This window comes from Suillus clintonianus (assembly GCF_016758775.1).
Source record: "Suillus clintonianus strain FC179 chromosome Unknown DEU56scaffold_41, whole genome shotgun sequence".
NCBI classification, from domain to species: Eukaryota; Fungi; Basidiomycota; class Agaricomycetes; order Boletales; family Suillaceae; genus Suillus; species Suillus clintonianus.
The window spans coordinates 124016-140513 of NW_024539265.1; the positions used below are offsets into that span (position 1 = coordinate 124016).

At 47.8% G+C, this 16498-nt stretch overlaps 7 protein-coding genes and 1 non-coding gene across 8 annotated transcripts; 5 read left to right on the forward strand and 3 right to left on the reverse strand.

The window, feature by feature from the left end:
• Window positions 1-1271: 1271 nt before the first annotated feature.
• DEU56DRAFT_913288 (short-chain dehydrogenase) lies at window positions 1272-2547 on the forward strand (the record flags this gene model as incomplete). The annotated part of the gene is made up of 6 exons (XM_041357503.1): window positions 1272-1479; window positions 1530-1713; window positions 1764-1949; window positions 2014-2045; window positions 2097-2413; window positions 2470-2547. 6 exons carry the CDS (start codon window positions 1272-1274, stop codon window positions 2545-2547), a joined length of 1005 nt encoding a protein of 334 aa, XP_041207848.1.
• Window positions 2548-3453: 906 nt separating this feature from the next.
• Window positions 3454-4609, forward strand: DEU56DRAFT_901761 (uncharacterized protein; the record flags this gene model as incomplete). Its single annotated transcript, XM_041356564.1, has 7 exons — window positions 3454-3499; window positions 3541-3559; window positions 3627-3684; window positions 3739-3897; window positions 3979-4081; window positions 4133-4319; window positions 4370-4609. 7 exons carry the CDS (start codon window positions 3454-3456, stop codon window positions 4494-4496), a joined length of 699 nt encoding a protein of 232 aa, XP_041207849.1. The 3' UTR covers window positions 4497-4609.
• A 316-nt stretch (window positions 4610-4925) lies between these two features.
• Window positions 4926-6897, forward strand: DEU56DRAFT_807089 (uncharacterized protein). The gene is made up of 12 exons (XM_041353374.1): window positions 4926-5384; window positions 5443-5456; window positions 5512-5662; window positions 5716-5975; window positions 6025-6065; window positions 6128-6146; window positions 6195-6222; window positions 6282-6306; window positions 6355-6390; window positions 6443-6467; window positions 6527-6590; window positions 6642-6897. The coding sequence occupies exons 1-12, from the start codon at window positions 5241-5243 to the stop codon at window positions 6786-6788; spliced, it is 954 nt and encodes a 317-aa protein (XP_041207850.1). The 5' UTR covers window positions 4926-5240; the 3' UTR covers window positions 6789-6897.
• DEU56DRAFT_858254 (UV-endonuclease UvdE-domain-containing protein) lies at window positions 6878-9516 on the reverse strand. The gene is made up of 8 exons (XM_041355292.1): window positions 8721-9516; window positions 8599-8674; window positions 8450-8549; window positions 8367-8386; window positions 7951-8314; window positions 7623-7890; window positions 7492-7572; window positions 6878-7441 (listed from the first exon to the last, which is right to left on the reverse strand). Exons 1-8 carry the CDS (start codon window positions 9223-9225, stop codon window positions 7272-7274), a joined length of 1584 nt encoding a protein of 527 aa, XP_041207851.1. The 5' UTR covers window positions 9226-9516; the 3' UTR covers window positions 6878-7271.
• An 85-nt stretch (window positions 9517-9601) lies between these two features.
• DEU56DRAFT_807105 (pre-mRNA splicing factor component-domain-containing protein) lies at window positions 9602-12659 on the reverse strand. The gene is made up of 8 exons (XM_041353375.1): window positions 12570-12659; window positions 12502-12512; window positions 12387-12442; window positions 12231-12333; window positions 11899-12178; window positions 11701-11848; window positions 11150-11646; window positions 9602-11097 (listed from the first exon to the last, which is right to left on the reverse strand). Exons 1-8 carry the CDS (start codon window positions 12592-12594, stop codon window positions 9710-9712), a joined length of 2508 nt encoding a protein of 835 aa, XP_041207852.1. The 5' UTR covers window positions 12595-12659; the 3' UTR covers window positions 9602-9709.
• Window positions 12660-12757: 98 nt separating this feature from the next.
• DEU56DRAFT_t65 lies at window positions 12758-12839 on the forward strand. Its single transcript has one exon. It is a non-coding gene; the product is annotated as a tRNA-Pro (tRNA).
• A 583-nt stretch (window positions 12840-13422) lies between these two features.
• DEU56DRAFT_807108 (uncharacterized protein) lies at window positions 13423-14367 on the reverse strand. Its single transcript, XM_041353376.1, has 4 exons — window positions 14187-14367; window positions 14065-14128; window positions 13770-14009; window positions 13423-13716 (listed from the first exon to the last, which is right to left on the reverse strand). Exons 1-4 carry the CDS (start codon window positions 14211-14213, stop codon window positions 13604-13606), a joined length of 444 nt encoding a protein of 147 aa, XP_041207853.1. The 5' UTR covers window positions 14214-14367; the 3' UTR covers window positions 13423-13603.
• Window positions 14368-14615: 248 nt separating this feature from the next.
• On the forward strand, window positions 14616-16188 carry DEU56DRAFT_737840 (protein arginine N-methyltransferase; the record flags this gene model as incomplete). The annotated part of the gene is made up of 8 exons (XM_041348616.1): window positions 14616-14737; window positions 14802-14827; window positions 14882-15048; window positions 15101-15164; window positions 15215-15445; window positions 15497-15612; window positions 15660-15889; window positions 15942-16188. 8 exons carry the CDS (start codon window positions 14616-14618, stop codon window positions 16186-16188), a joined length of 1203 nt encoding a protein of 400 aa, XP_041207854.1.
• Window positions 16189-16498: the final 310 nt, after the last annotated feature.

Sequence of the window (16498 nt, forward strand, 5' to 3'; positions counted from 1 at the left end):
CTCGGTGCCACCAGTAAGTCCTTTTGTATTCGCATAGTAGTTTCAGGCCTGCATGTTTGAAAACTTTTCCAGTCGCCTGCTGCAAGACCTGATACACGCAGGGAGACACGGAGCAAAACTAAGGCAGTGGTTGTTCGGGATAAACTGGAAGTCAGAAGAAAACGCGCCCGGCACTGACAGTACTGACCTTTTTTCTTCGACTTGACTTGTCTTGCGAGTGGTGGCCATATACACCTTGGACTGCTGGCAACCTGCTATTTGATACACTCTGGACTCGTTCGGTACACTCTGGACTCGTTCGGTACACTCTGGACTCGTTCGATACACTCTGGACTCATTCGGTATGCCGGACCCTCAATGCCTCGCTATCATTATTTCTTTTTTTCTTGGACCAAATCATGTAATGCTTGCCCACTCTCATGTAATGCTTGCCCACTCCGCATCGTGAATGTATCATTATTCCAATCACTATGAATGTTGCGCACAGTGAATTTTCAGTGTCCTGAGCAGTGTTCCAACGGAATAGAGAATATTCAGTATTGCAGACTCTTAATTTGCAATGTCTCAAACACTGTTTTGCAGTACCGCGAACATCACAATTTCAGCGTTTTTACTTGGTGTACCAATCCCGTTTCAGTGTTTTCGATACTGAAAAATGTCACTTTCAGTATTCTAGGTACTGAATTCTCGCACAGCCTATGTTCTAGTTACAACGTAGACTGCGGTCAAAATACACAAAACCCTGAAAGTCAGTGTTCTGGACGTTGACATTCAGTATTCTATACATTCATTTTCAGTGTTTTTACTTCCCACAGTGTCTTGCAAGTCTGACTTGCCCTCCGCTAGGAACAGCGGCGGTCAAAATAATATCTTGACCACGACTGTGGAGCTCGCTTTCCTAAAGGATAAGCCCTTCATCTCGCAACTCAGCTACGGGACAACCTTCTACCGCTCGCCAACGCCAGTGAACAGCAGCAATGACTCAGACGTGTTTTCCACCTCATTTGACATGTTATACAGCGACACCTCTGTTCAACAGGATGTGGTGATCCTTCAAGTTGGTATGAAGTCGGACGAGCTTAGAACATACTACTTACGTGCTGGAGGTCTTGACCTCTGTTGTAAGTGAGATAATGCACGTACGTACCTTGTTCTTCGTGAGTTTGGGAACCGAGCCGAAGTATGCTGCCAGTGATATAACAGGGTATCATGCACTCGGCTCAGGCTTTCACACTCGCCCCCCTAGCCTGAAATCGCACAGCTGAGGCATAATGGGCAAGCTCACCACTTTCGGGTTTCTTCGCGAGCAATGGACGGACCTCCCCATCTCCACTACGGACGTCAGCGATCAGTCGCTGGTCGTGGTCGGTGCTAATGTCGGGCTTGGAAACGAAGCTGCCGTGTATTTGGCCCAGCTGAAACCCAAGAGCCTGTTGATCACCAGCAGAGACGAAGTCAAGTGCGAACAATCAAAAGCAGGTATGCGTGAACACTCTGAAGCTTACTAAGGGACTTTATGACTTGTATAGACGTGGAGACCCGGTCGGGCATGACTGATATCGAATCCTGGCCTCTTGAGTTAAGCTCATTCGACTCAGTGCGTTCTTTTGTGAACAATTTCGAGGCGAAGGGCTGCACAGCAAATGTTGTGATCGCCAACGCAGGCGTGTCGACGACGAAGTACACGAAAACTCTGGATGGCTATGAAACTTCGTGAGTGCTTGCTATCATTGCCATTTATTTTGCCTCGAGAATTTTCATAGATTGCAAGTGAATTACCTGTCAACCGCTCTGTTGAGCATATTGATGCTGCCTCACCTCATCAAGACCGGGACTCCTGAACATGCTTCAAGACTAGTTATTGTGTCTAGCGTGGCTCATTTTCAAGCCAACAGGCTAGAAGGAGCAGAGAAATGGCCTAGTATCATCGAAATGATCAACGATGAGGCGTATTGTACCTCTAGGCAAGTTTCATTGATGTATTTTCGTGCAGCAATAATGAACCCGCTGCAGCGTGATGATGAACCGATATCAACTATCCAAACGTAAGTAATAAAGTACATGCATTATTATGCTCACCACACCGTCATACGCAGTCCTCGAAGTGATGTTCATCCGTGAGCTGTCTTCTCGGCTTTCCACACCAACGTTGGTCGCAGTTTCCGCGGTCAATCCTGGTCTTTGCCACTCCCGTCTTACACGAGATGTCGATCCTTTCTCCAAGTTTTTTATGAATATTCTCCAAGGGTTACTGGCACGCACGACTGAGATGGGCAGTCGGACACTTGTCCATGCGGCAATCGAGCCAGGTGAGAGGGAACGGCATGGCCGCTACCTGTCGAGTTGCGAAGTTACCGAAGAGAGCGACTATGCTCTCAGTGCGGAAGGAAGGGAGGTGTCGAAGCGTTTGTGGGTGCGTACCTGCTCATTTTTGACTGCCATTGTGCAGACTGATATCCGACTGAACAGCATGAGACCCTCAAGATTCTTGGAGACATCGATCCAAGAGTCAACACAATTGTGTCTGAGAACCTCATCAAGGCATGATAGCATGACATAACGGCTGTGGTGTATTCTTATCTCAGTTATCTGTGGCTGTCGGTGGTACAAAGTTGAGCTCGCCCTGTTTTCAACGTTGAATATTGAATGGCGTTTGATTGTCCGAGTATCAGCGAATAACAATGCAGAGTGTAGAACAGAGCTAAATACATGTGTTCCCCGACATCGAAATGCTACAGTTAAGAATATATGAAAAGACAGGAAGAGCACGACATGCACAGTCACACTGAGAGGTATTAACAGTATCTGTGATGCCGCGTATTGGCCGCGTAGCTACAAAATGCAGAGAAAAGCGTCACGTGCGCATCTCTGGCATTACGACTCCGCTCCTTGCAGTGTTGCACAGCTGGCCAACCATACCCAACACCATACCCAATCATTTCTATCATTGACACAGTTCGGATTCGGGCTGCTTGGCCATCTGGATCCTCATACAAGACGTTCGTCAAGTTATGTGGACAGTACAAGCACTTCAAGACTGGTCCAGTGACTTGTGGATAATGTTTCAATAATCAAGGGGTCAAACTTTGTTATTGCCCCAAATATCTTTACCCTGCCACTTAAATCCTCTGGTTATGTGCACCGATAATTATAGCCATACCAATTCTGCACAATTTGCGCCTCTCCGATGATATCGAAAAGTGGTGCACCAAATGCCAGTCAAGCACACCCATTTTTCTAGATTCGTGCTGCCAAGAAAGCTGAAAATAGCTCTGCATCAATCTTCGGGAACACCAGATCGCAATCGCGAGGGCTGTGTATGAACTTTGTTTATATTGTTCGCCTCCGAAGACGGAGACTCAAGCGCATTGATTTATGTATTCACGGCAGCCACGGAGGAGCTGCATTTCTGTGCTTTCTGCAGCCCAGGTGGACGCGACTTTCGATCTTACCATGGGTTTCATCAAGCCCTTCGTTTCCCCAACTGATAAACGCATTGGTAAGTTAGACACAACCCTTCTACATGTCAACTCTACGCAGAAACTGCTCTAGTCACTAGGTAATGAATAAATGCGGCGAACTTATCGATGTGACATACAGATTGAACCTGTGGTTTGCTCAATCAGCGGTCGCTCCTTCGAGAGACTTGGAGGGCCCCAAGAGGCGATGCCCAGAGTTGTGATGGTAATTTGGTGAGCACCACTTGAACGACTGCGTGTAAATTCTATTTTGTTTCAGTATACGATTGCGTTCAGAGCCGGAGCTACGGAATCACAAATAAGCTCACTGGAGAACTTCGAGAACCGAGATGTTCATGTTCAAGTGTTCCGAGAAGCAGAACGTTCTATTAATCGGGACCAAAGTCCGGATTCCAAGCCTGCAATGGTCCTTATGCGAGTATGTGTTTAACGGATGACAAAACTTGTTGGTGATTATTGCGAACGTACGATGAGATGATTTGCTCTTCATATTTTATAGGTTGGCGTTGGGCAAGAATTGTGTATATTAAGGTCCGTCGATATCGATTTCTGGATCCAATATGCGGATCCACCAGACGTCTTGAGGCTGCGGGCCCACCTAAGTCGTGCAAATGCTTGATGTGAATGACCGTTTATGACGTTTGACATGACAGATTGGACACTGAAGGATATGCCGTACCCCCACGGGCACTATCGCTCTGCCATCGAGCTTTATGGCATCGAAGACATGCCGACGGTCGTTCCGAACGTTCGGGACGATACGGGGTCGTTAATTCACCCATCGGAGTACAGTCAGAAAATCACAACGGCTATGGTCGTAGCGGACGTCAACTTGTCACTGTAAGTACCCTCGGATCTGAGTTGGAGAGCGCTCATATTTCTCCAAACAGAGGCCTGGCTCCTATCTGGTTTTCCACCTTGCTACACTTAAGTTTCATTTTGGAAATAGTTCGGTCTGGTTTTTTTCCTTGTGCGTGGTGGTCGAGTAACAAACGATCACGTCGTGACTGTTCGTAAATTGCTATTGGTCCGCAGCTGTACTAAACAACATTGCACATCAGTGGACCAGTGAACAGATGTCAGAATGGCATTTACATAAAGTAATGTATTGTTGAGCATTAACAATCAGGGTAAATTTGTCGACCGCTTTCACATGGATGCAGGGTTCTCTGATCATCATACACACGCTACGTGCACCGAAAATATGAAAATGCAATTGCAAGAATGATCATGCTAACGAATCACAGATTTCGAAGTAACATCGCAAAAGTGATTCAAGCAGGCTGGACAATTGGTTCGAGAACAACTAACAGTCAATTTTAACGGGCCTTACGGTGATATACCTTGTAGGACAAATAATGCACCTCGTGCTAGTGACGACGCCCAGCGGCTGAGGCCGCCCGAACTAATCATTCTAGATTTCCTGCAAAGCCGTAAATAAGACAACTGGTACCACGCTTGCAACGCACTGCCATCCAAGCCACCCGATGAATCAGATTCAGTGCGGCTGTACGTAAACTTTGTTTATATTAATTGTTTGCATCTATGTAGCACACCATGACTATGCAGTATATGTATCCGCAGGCCATCAACCATGGAGAAGCTGCATTTCTATACCCTCTGCAGCCCTGGTGGACGTAACTTTCGAATTTCGCCAGGCCTCTCCCGTTCCCAATTAATTAACGCTTTCGCAAGTCAGAACACAACTTGAATGATCAAACTGTTTTCTATAACAGGTTTGCAAAACTCAGTATAGGCACGATGAGCACTTTCGATGCAAGGGTGGTGATCGGGCCAGTCCAAGTCTGTGGGCTTTTGAGCGCTGCATTATTCGGCAGCCTTGCCTGCCAGACCTACTTGTATTTTGCAAGATTCGCAAACGATCACATCGCCCTGAAAGCAACTGTGAGTCGATCAACAGCACAATTCATTGTTGTTTTTAATGATCGCTTCATACGGCTAGGTATCTGCAGTCATGTGCGCTTCATCTTTGGTTCGGTTCCTTTGAATAACACTGACACAGATTCCACAGCTTGATTCAGCTGGGCCACTTTGTCTGCGTTATATCGACGTTGTGGACGATGACTGTTAGCACCTATGGTGACCCATATCAACTCAGCGTGCTTCCTCTTGCTTTAGATCTAGCCGTTCCGTTGAGCGGTTTGACAGTATTCGTTGTGCAGGTGAGCTATTTGGAGATGTATATTCAGTATTTAGTGCTTACGGGTAAAATCAGTCATTTTACGCTTTTCGGCTTTGGAGGTTAACTAAAAATGTTTTCTTGCCCATTTTTTGTCAAATGCTCTCCGTGCTCGCACAAATTTCCACGTTCGTTGTCACGGCAAAGGCGATTTCTATGACGAACGTCGTCACTTTTGGGGAACAACAATTGGGGCTGATTGAGGTCTCTTTCATCGCACGTGCGGCCTGTGACTTGATCACCACCGTTGGTATTGCCTGGGGTCTAAAGAAGCAACGGGTCTCTGACATCAGAGGGTAAGACCATCCATAATATTGCCTGACATTCCTTTCTAATCTGCCATAGCACGAGCACGATGATTGATCGATTGATTAAATGGACAATTGGTGAGATATTAGGAAGCGCCTTCATCGGATGATTGCCTCTTGCTAATGTCACCTCTTCACAGAAACTGGTCTAATCACCAGGTATTTGACTTGTTTTGGGCATATAAGTTTTTATCAATGATCTGTCAGTGTGATGGCCTTTACATTGGCAACGTGGGTGAGGGCTTCGTCACCGATATCTTTCCCCGAAAGGAGCTTTCTCTAACTAGTTTCTAGTTTCTAGTCCTGAAGCAGCAGAACTGTGAGTTCATTGGTACCCCCGTATTCTCCCACAACTGAAATGACGCAGTTATGTGGATTGGAGTATGGTTGCTGTGGCCTGATGGTAATGATACAGAATATTTCTCATTAAACATATTGACCCACATATCGTGCAGTCGTAGGGAACACCTTGTTAGCCTCGTCAGTTGCCGAACGGAAAAATAATCAACGCGACAACGAAACTTACGAATGACATACAGGTTGAATCGTCGGTGGCTTCTTCGGGACAATGCCCCAAGAACGGGTACTCAGAGTTATGATATGGTGAGCACCAGTCATTTGAACAGCTGCGTATAAATTATAATTATATTTCAGAACACGATTGTGTTTAGCACCAGAGCTGCGCAACCACAGGCAGACCCATTGGAGAGCTTCAAGGACCGAGATATTCAAGCGTTCCAAGAAGCGGAACACGCAATCAATCCGGGACAAAAGCCGATTCATATACGAGCAATTGTTTGACAGATAACGAAACTTGTTGCTGGCTATGAGGCTCCAGAATGTACGACGAAATGATATGTAGATTGACATAGATAAGACATAAAATATATGCCCATATGTTGCCCGACCAGTGGATCCAATGGTGACTTGAATCAAAGTGCGTCCATGACTCTAGGGACATTATGTGGAGTGCCCTTACAGACGGTCGGTGCATGACTGGCGGTACATTCCATAACAGCAACTTCTTGTGTAAATGTTGGCACATTAACGCAATGACGTGGAGCACTGCGCAGCATGAGAGATGGACAAAACTCTCCTCAAGCTGCTGACAGAGATGCGCAATTCTAAATGCCAACACACTGCACGATAGGATAGTGACAGCCTCGCCGTCAACGCTGGATGGTGATACGCTCAACTGCAACATGGAACGATGATGTTCAACACATCGACATTGACCTCACTTTACAGAATTCGCCCGAGATCATCGCGAGTCGTAGGAACCCCTCAGTCATATTCGTCATCTCCTTCTATACTAAAACCCGTCCCAAGGGCGTCAGTATCGGCGTCTAGTGCTCGGTCTCCTTCAGTAGGATCCTTGTCGGAGAGGGTCTTCCTGCGAGACTTGCGGCCTTTGGTTTCCTTGCTGTGAGTGTCAGCAGGGGGTCGAAGTGATGCTAGGAAACACCCATAAGATGACAAAACATGAACTTCACATCGCACGCACAATGAATAACGGGCTGTAGATTGTATAGGCGATATAGGTGAAGGACAGCTTGCTCCTTGTCTTTAGCCTCAATCATCAAATCTGTGCTGACGTGAACTTGATAGCTCAATATTAGAAGTGTTAAGGCGCACCCATGTCATCTGGCAGGGCCTCAGGTAGCCTCTGGCATCTATCCGCATGTGCTCTACGTTCCATGACTGTGACGGCGCCTTCACGAGGTTCGCTCAAGTGCTGCTTAGGCTTGATGCCGCGCCTGGCGAAAATCATGTTGGTACGTGTAATAATATCCGAGGGAGTGAGATCAGGAGATGGATAGAGCACATCGTGATGATAGTCGAAGACGAGTGGGATGTCCAACTCTTCGCATATCGGTAGCAGATCTGCAGCATTGTAACAAAGCTGCGGAGGACAGAAGAAATCAGTCAATGAAGCATCATCTACAACGAAGGTAAGGCTGACTTCATCATTTTCTAAAACTAAGCGGTCTCTGACGTCTTTAGGAAGGTCCTCCTTGACTGTCTTGCGAATCCTAGCCAGCGCTGCCTCTTTGTCACCGTAGACCCCTCCCCCGTGGATAATCATGACGCCGTCAGGTCCAATGCCCATGAGGTTGAGCATCTGCGCGTGGTACTCAAGCTCGCGAATGCCGGCTTTGATCACTGAGTCCCTAGGAGAGCCCAACTGAGTGAATTGGCCCGGATGAACCGTGAGTCGGTGGCCATATTTGTTTGCCAGGGCGCCAACCTGGGCTAGAACGGGGGCACAATAGTCTAGGGAATACCCATAAAGTTCGTGTGATGCAAATGGAAACATGTTGGATGATCTGCGGGCAAGGGTTCAGCGCCTAATATGTCTGCAACAAGAATGAAATGCACAGTCTCATGAAGCGTATATTCTGGGGATGAACATATTAATGATTAATGAGTGACCACAGGCATGTTAAGACAGCGGAGCATACGTTTTCTTCGTTCCACTGAATTATTTTGAGCATATCCTCAATATTTCGTCGACCAAGGTCCTTGGCCCACTCTATGCCGTTCTTTTTGATTGTATCAATGCTGATTTGTATTTTAAGTAAATGTCAAAAAACAAATTACATGCGCTTACCGACAGGTCCGTGAGCAGAATACTGCCTCGTCTGCAGGCTTCCTGTTGCGCAAAATGGTGTTCAAGCAAGCGTACCCTGAGAAGGATGTAAAGGATCCAAACTTATAAGCCAGTTCACCTACCCAGACGCCCACGAAACGTGGTCTCCTTTGTCTCAACCTCAGGAATGACATATACGGGCTCTGCTTTAGAGGCACGCTTACGTTTCTTCTTTGGAGGTTGCTCATCCAAAGACTCTGCACCATCTACAGGAGCTTTTCGATTCCTAGGCCCGGTTCCTTTGGACTGTCTCTTTGTCTTAAGCAATGTAAAATCTTCATCCGAGCCAGGGCAAGTGACTTTCGTGTTTCTCTTAAGCGCCGCTTTCTTATTGTTCCGTAGGACAGTCGCACGACGAGGTTTAGGAGTCTTCATTCTGTGCTCCTCCTCTTCCTCAAGGGTGTTTTTATCCGGTTCGTCGCCTTGTTCTGTTTTCGTAACAGATGGCACCATCTTCTGCGTCTTCGCAGCTCTTGGCCTAAGAGTTCGCCCAGGCTGTAGCACTGCGGCAGCGCCGGTTACTTCCATGGTCACCTCTCGTGTGGCGGACTCAGCGGTGGCCGCAGATGAAGCTGGGGGCATTTGCATTGAGGAAGAATATACCAAAGTTCGTGTGAGATGATGGGACGTCAAGTGTGGACGATGGATAGCACGGATTGCTCTGAAACGAGGAAGGATAGAAGAGTGAGTAAAGAGAGCCTGGACGATTGCGCGCCTGCCACTGGTGGTTCGGTTCAGAATCTTGCCTGACCGGGCCCAGTATACTCCCTGGGTTAAGGCAAAAAGAAATAATGGCAGTTCTTACACGCACGACTGTTGCTGCAGTTGGCCCAGAGCAAAGTTTGCATGGAATCCTGTCGTATTCATCATCATGATAGGGGGAACTAAGAGTGTGACAAGCCAGGTGACGTGACACTTCATGCCAAGAAACTCAGCACTAGTACTTATGGAAGGAAATGAGACAACAACGCTGAATATTCGCAACTCTCAAAAGAATAATGGGATGAGCCGCTGTACTAGTGTAACGACAGAATGATACATAGGTGCATAAAAAACACTGGAGAATGTATTATCAGCTTGCTTCCATCTCAGCAAGAGCGGCTTCATTGAGCGCTTCTGCCTCCTCCATAATTTTCTCCTCCAGTGCAGCCACCCTCGATTCTGCATCCCGACGCTCGCGGTCAAGCTCTGCATACCGCTCCTGTAGCATCCGCTCTCTCCGTAATAGAACGTCCACCTCCTCATTCAGCGCCTCCAATCTCCGTGGTCCCGCAGCAGCCTCGTTGATGCTGAGTCGAGCGAAGCTCTCGTAGTCCACTTTCGTTCTCACGAGGTCATCGAAAGCTTCGACCACGCGCTTCGTAAGAGCTTTTGAACGTGCTTGATATCCACCGAGGGTGATGTCGAGCTTCTTCTCGATCTTGGTGGCTTTGCTGGCCTCTTTCGACATCTCCCCACGGCACTCCTCGAGCAGTGAGGTATAACCGGCTATTCTGGCTTCAGCGGACAGGCTGCTAGGTTCTACCCATGTTCTCGAGGCGCTATCAAAGGCAAGTTGTTGGCGAATACTTGCCCAAGACACACTCTCGTCGATCTCTTCGCTGCCCGACAGCGTTGCCAGTCCCTCCTTAACTTGGGCTTCATTGGCATCAGGGAATCCTATTGATGAGGCAAGTTCAAGATGAACCTGAGCCTTAGCAGCAGCGAGGTCCTCATCTGGCGGTATTTGATAAGTTGACGGTGTGCCGCCAGGAATATTTGTGCCGGGGAGGGGATACGCTATCGAGTCGTGCAGCAGGAGATCCGCGATCTCCGCATTGAGGAGTCTCCTGACCTCGGCCATGTCGTCATCTTCTTCCCCAAGGTTCAAGTCCCCCATCAGCTGCTGCACGTCAACCCGTGCAGGACGAGGAAGACCACGGGCAACAACCTGCGTTCGTCTTGCCAGAGCTTTTCTCTCCTCCTCTTCGCGTATTCGCTGCAAACGTGCATCTCGTTCGGCAGCATCTTCCTCTGACATTGGGCCCGTGGTAGCCTCTTCATCTTCATCTTCGGGAACCAAAAGCTCGAAGTTGTTTTCAGGCTTGGGAAGACTCATGAATCCAGCCTTCAAAGCACGCTTGGCGGAGTCGGCACGCAACCGCAGGTCGCGTGGTGTGTCGCCAACTGGCATGCCCGTAGCAGGATTGATGCTGAGGGTATCGCGCATAGGTGTCCGCAGCGGGGTTGCGCCCCATGATGCACCATCCCGCGGCGTTGCAGAAACATCACCTGCGCCGCCATGTATAGGAGTCGCGAGAGGATTTGGGGTAAAGGCAACTTGATGCCGAGGAGTTGCACTTTCGAAACCAGTTCCTCCCCCTGGCCCAACATGAAGGGGAGTATTCTCATCTCCCAACAAAGGCGTCTGAGCCATGGTCATGTTCCGTAAATTACGTGCTTCCAACATGACATTATCCTCTGCGATAAAGCTCAGTCGCCGCGATGGAAGCGAGTATTAAAGAAGACTCACGTTGGGGTGCAGTACGAGGTGTTCGTGCCATCCTTGCGCCCTCCAGACCCTCGTAGTCACTCAACAGCTTAGCAGTTGCCTCGCTTCCGCCACCAACCAACGCCTTGGCATTTTCCCCCGTCTGTCCGATCTTGACAATGTCTTCTAGCTCCGCCTCCCCAACTTGCGCATTCGGCAACACGAGCTTCCGTCGTCGACCAATGCTCTCAGCCTCTTTCAGCTTCTGTATCTGCGCATCACGAGCGGCAATGAATTTCGTTTGGTGGCCGTCATTCTCGCCTTTAGCCTCTGCTGCACGACGCTGTCGCTTCCTCCGCTCAGCTTCCTCTTCATCAGGCTTACGCTTGTTTTCCAGACGGCGGAGAGATTGGCCGACTGGCGCAGAGGTAATGCGCGCCTGTTCCTCCGACGTGTCGTAGAAGCCCGCCGCCGGCTTCTTTTCGAAGGGAATGTCAGCATTGTAGTCCATACCCTTATTTTTCGTTTTGTGTCGCATACTGGAGCATATAACATGAAGAAGGTAGCCAAACGAAGGAAATATATTGACGTACATGATTCCAGCAGCCTTCAGCTCACGCTTTTTTTGCAAGACTGCGAGTCGTCTTGCTTCCTCGAGCTGACGTTCGCGAGCCTTCCGCTTAGCTTTCTTTCCCTGCGTATTTGCGAGACGAGCACGGGCTTCGGATAACATTTCCTTCTCTGTATGCAAAATCAATAAAAGCCTGCCTCCTGAACAGGAGGAAACGCACCGTCTTCGTCCATGTCAATAGGATCGGGACGTGCAGGCTTGGTTTCAGGGTCAGGGTCAATCTCTCCTGGCCGCAGGCGCCTGATGTCGTCTGCACTCGGCGCCGACTCTCCCTCTGGTCCCGTCAGTCCCAACTCCTCGTTTTCTTTCGCCTCAGCCTCATCTAGTAACTTCTGATATCGTTCAAGACATTGCGTAGCTGTACGACCAACTGCGGGAGCTATTGTCCGCCACTGCGTGGGCATGATTTTCGCGAGATGCATCAACTTTTCATCCTCGGTCTGGGTAGCAAATTATAGGTTTTAGTATCCAAACAGGGTCTGCGGCACACACCTTTGACCATTCCGTCTTCTTGATAGACGGATCTAGCCACTCGTACCACCGCGCTTTACATTGTTTGGGTGTCTTCCGGACCAGCAACGACGAAATACGGGCCCTGGTAATACTTAGTACCAGAGCGGAGCAATTGACTATGAGATGAAAACTCACCATTGATTCTTCCCGTACTTGGCTATCGCAGCCTTGAGAACTTCGTCCTCCGTGTTCTGGATGACGTGTGTCAGATTGGGATTCCAGAAATGTTCAAACCGAAGTTGTAATGTACCTTCCAAACACCTGGAAACAAAGTTACGATTAAGATACGTGCAAAAGCATGGATAGAATCACACTTGCCTCCTTTGATAATAATTCGAACCATGGCTGCTGGTGGACGGGCTTCAACCAAGTACTGCTGTACAAGCTGTTTTGACGACAATGAAGTGTTGCAGTAGCTTAGTAAGCTTGACGGATCGCCCAACCTCTCGATTGCTGAATGAACCAGCCTGTGACACCAAATATATATTAACAGGGACCTATACCATGGCCTTGTAGTCTAGAGGTACGATACTTGCTTTGGGTGATTCACAATTGCAAGTGGCCTGGGTTCGATTCCCAGCAAGGCCCTTCTTTTTCTTCTTTTGCTCACCATCCCAATCTAACGTTTGGCATTCTCCATTCTTTTGACTGTCGACCTCAGGGCTTATCCGTCTCAGGTTTCAGGACATTTCAGACTCATTTTCTGGCTCGCTAGAGTTGGTGAATGCTGTCCATACTAACTAGAGCCTGTGGCAACTTTGCAGCAAGCAATTGGCTGCCAAAAATCATTTGATACATCACATTGCAGGCGGCGACCCTGGACTAGCATGATGTGCTACCATACATCCGCAAGGAAGAAAAGCGGGGAGGGTAGATTTATACCTAACAAGTTTAACGATATAAAGGCGAGGACGAACTTGTGGGAGACCTCGGCGGTTTGAAGGGTCTCGACCATGAAGATCTTGATGCGGCAAGGACGGCGAGTATCGATGTCCGGAAGCTAGTCAAACGATGATGTGACGAGTCTGACGACCGTTTCTGATGGATCTGTTCCATGGTCCACGGGGCTATGCAGCGGTCCTCAATTCGGAAGAATGGCAGCGACAATTCGGTTGTTGACTCTGCACCCGAATTTGATGATGCCTGGACGAGTTAATTGATAATTGCAATCTATAGTGTTCGTCGTAAATTATTTTACATACTAGTAGGACTGTACATCAAGTTAGGAGCAGTGACTGTGGAAATCGGGATATATGCATGGCAATATTGTCGAATAACAAGAAGAATACATCCGTGCGTTGAGCAAGTCCGCGAGAATAAACAGGAGAAAGGCCGAGGGCATGCAATACGCATTAACCACACATACCGTGATCTATGACCTTCCCGCAGCGAGTGCATATGACCCTGCGGTCAAGAAGGCAACAACTAATGCCCAACGGGAACCAAACTATTGCGAGCAAAATACCTAAAGAAAGGTACGGATCAGCTTCTTGCCTGCTGGCACGAGCTTATCCTTACCTAGAATGCCGAACTTGGTTTCAGTTGTATGTCCCCCTTGCTGTAAGCATATCATTTCTGGGTGGTTTGGGGGCAGTAGTGAGGCGATCTGTTCGCCAGTCAAGGGATTCTGATAGTGGTAGATTGTAGGATCCTGCATCTTAGGCATAGGACGAGCGTGAAAAGGAGTCACAGTATTAGGAGGCATTGTGGGTGGGTTCGCGGCCCCATTGGACGTCGAAGGTTGATATGGCTGTTCATCTGAGGTCACAGTAAATCATTGAACATTCAGGGTGGTAACAATGTGAAGACAGACTTGAACCATTCTGAGTTGCGACGTATTCGTAGGCAGGTGGGTTATCTGCACTATGCTTGATCACCTGAGGGGTTCATTAACACCAAAGTCATCGAACTTGCATATATGCGACAGGGACTCACCATGTTTGACTGAGAATCAATTATCATCGATGTTCTGCTACGTGGCTCTTATAAGAGGGAAGGAGCTGCGCACTGCGACACATGACTCAGGCGCTGAAGGGCACTGCAGTGCTCAATATGCAGATAGGGCGGTCCATCACGTCAGCTGCGGGGGTATTTGTTTTCCATTGTTTATTTCGATCAGTGCGTCTATTGTTAGAACCTAGCTGAATTGAGGAACAGATTTGACCTTTAAGGAACTCTGCAGCCCCCTTCTGTTGCTGAGTAAGCCGAGACGCCGTCTCGAACTGTATAGTTCATCAGAATTGTTCTCACGGGTCAGGTCTGACAGAATCCGGATCTCTTTCGATCGTGGGAAGGGAATTTTTATCTGCAAACACAACTCGATCTTTTGCACTTCACAGCTTCACCCAACTGCTTCGGTTCAAGATGGAAAGTGCAGGACCATCCACCCACCATATCGCCTCCGATGTCCAGTCGGAAAGTGCAGGACCATCCACACATCACATCGCTCCCGATGTTCCATCGGACTCGATGACCTCTAGAGACTAGTTCGCACATTCGCGCACCTCTTCTCAGGGAAATTCTAATATTAATTTTGCTTATTTCTTCCAGTTATGCGGATTCATACGCGCATTTTGGTTTGTTAATATATCTAGTCGCGTTTCAATGTTTACTCAGTCATATTCTGTCAGGTATTCACGAGGAAATGCTCAAGGACACTGTCCGCACAGGATCCTATCGTAGTGCGATCGTCAACAACGCGCACCTCTTCAAGGGTAAAACAGTCCTAGATGTTGGTTGCGGAACTGGCATCTTGAGTATGTTTGCTGCAAAAGCAGGCGCTTCACATGTAGTCGGTGTAAGTACCACATGTCTATCTCGCTCGTATCATTTCCTGCATGCCTTTGAAGATCGACATGTCAAATATTATCGATCAAGCTCAAAAAATTATAGAAGCAAACGGCTTCAAAGACAGTACGTCTGACTGCATCCTGCTGATACCGTCTGTAGTAACATTACATCAGCCATTACCCTTGTTAAGGGAAAACTTGAGGAATCCCAACTTCCTATCGATCAATTCGACATCATCATTTCCGAGTGGATGGGTTATTTCCTGCTCTACGAATCTATGTTAGACACCGTGTTGCTTGCAAGAGACAAATACCTCAAGCCGGGAGGATTGATATTCCCCGACACCGCAAGATTACTTTTTGCTGCCATTGAAGATCAGGACTACAAAGAGGAGAAGATCAATTGTACGTATATTTTTAGTTGTACGCGCGCTTGGCTGAAAATAGTATCTGTAGTCTGGGATAACGTGTATGGCTTTGACTACTCGTGTATCAAAGACATCGCACTACGCGAACCTTTGGTGGATACCGTTGAACTTAAAGCGGTCGTAACCGATCCTCGTGTTATCAAAGTTTGTTGCCATCAAGTCATCAATAATTCTTGTCTGACTCCATACAGGAAATCAACCTCTTGACAGCGACGAAGGAGGATCTGACTTTCACAACACCTTTTTCCCTTGTTGCTACACGGGATGACTGTGAGTGTAACGCATTAGGTATAATCGCAGCATTCATACGCATTTTTATAGACATTCATGCATTCCTCGCTTGGTTCGACATCGTCTTCGATTGCACACATAAGAAAGTCAAGTTCTCAACTGGTCCTCACGCGCAATACACCCACTGGAAGTACGTCTTCAACCCAGTTTCTGTTGCTCGGATATTTATTTCCCCAAAACAGGCAAACAGTTTTCTACACCCCCTCTACAATCACTGTCAAACAAGGGCAAGGAATCACTGGCAAAGTCACTTGCGCACCGAACGCGCGGAACAACCGCGATCTTGACATTGCCATTTCGTATGCAGTTGTCAATGGGGAAGAAGAGTCAGAAGAGACGACAGTAGAATATAAAATGTGCGTGATTCTATTCTTTCCGCATCTCCTTTCTCCTCCAGTCCGATTCGTGGTATTAATGACTGTACGCTGACCGGTGATAGGTCCTGATCGACAAACAACTCACCATCGGTTTTCTACGCTTCACTGCGCTGTCATATACATTCCCCATATACCGTCGTTTACCTGCAACCGGACCTCTGGATTGAACATCAACAGGTATTAGCTTGGATACACTGACATTGCAGCCCATCTGGCTTAGCTCTTGTGTTACACATATCTGCATCAAACTTAATGTTGTTTGTTGCATCATTAGATTACACCATCTCATCTATCAGTTGACTATGTGCAAATTACGCCCGTCGCCGAAACAATCGTTTTTCTCGAATTTACAGATTCAGCGA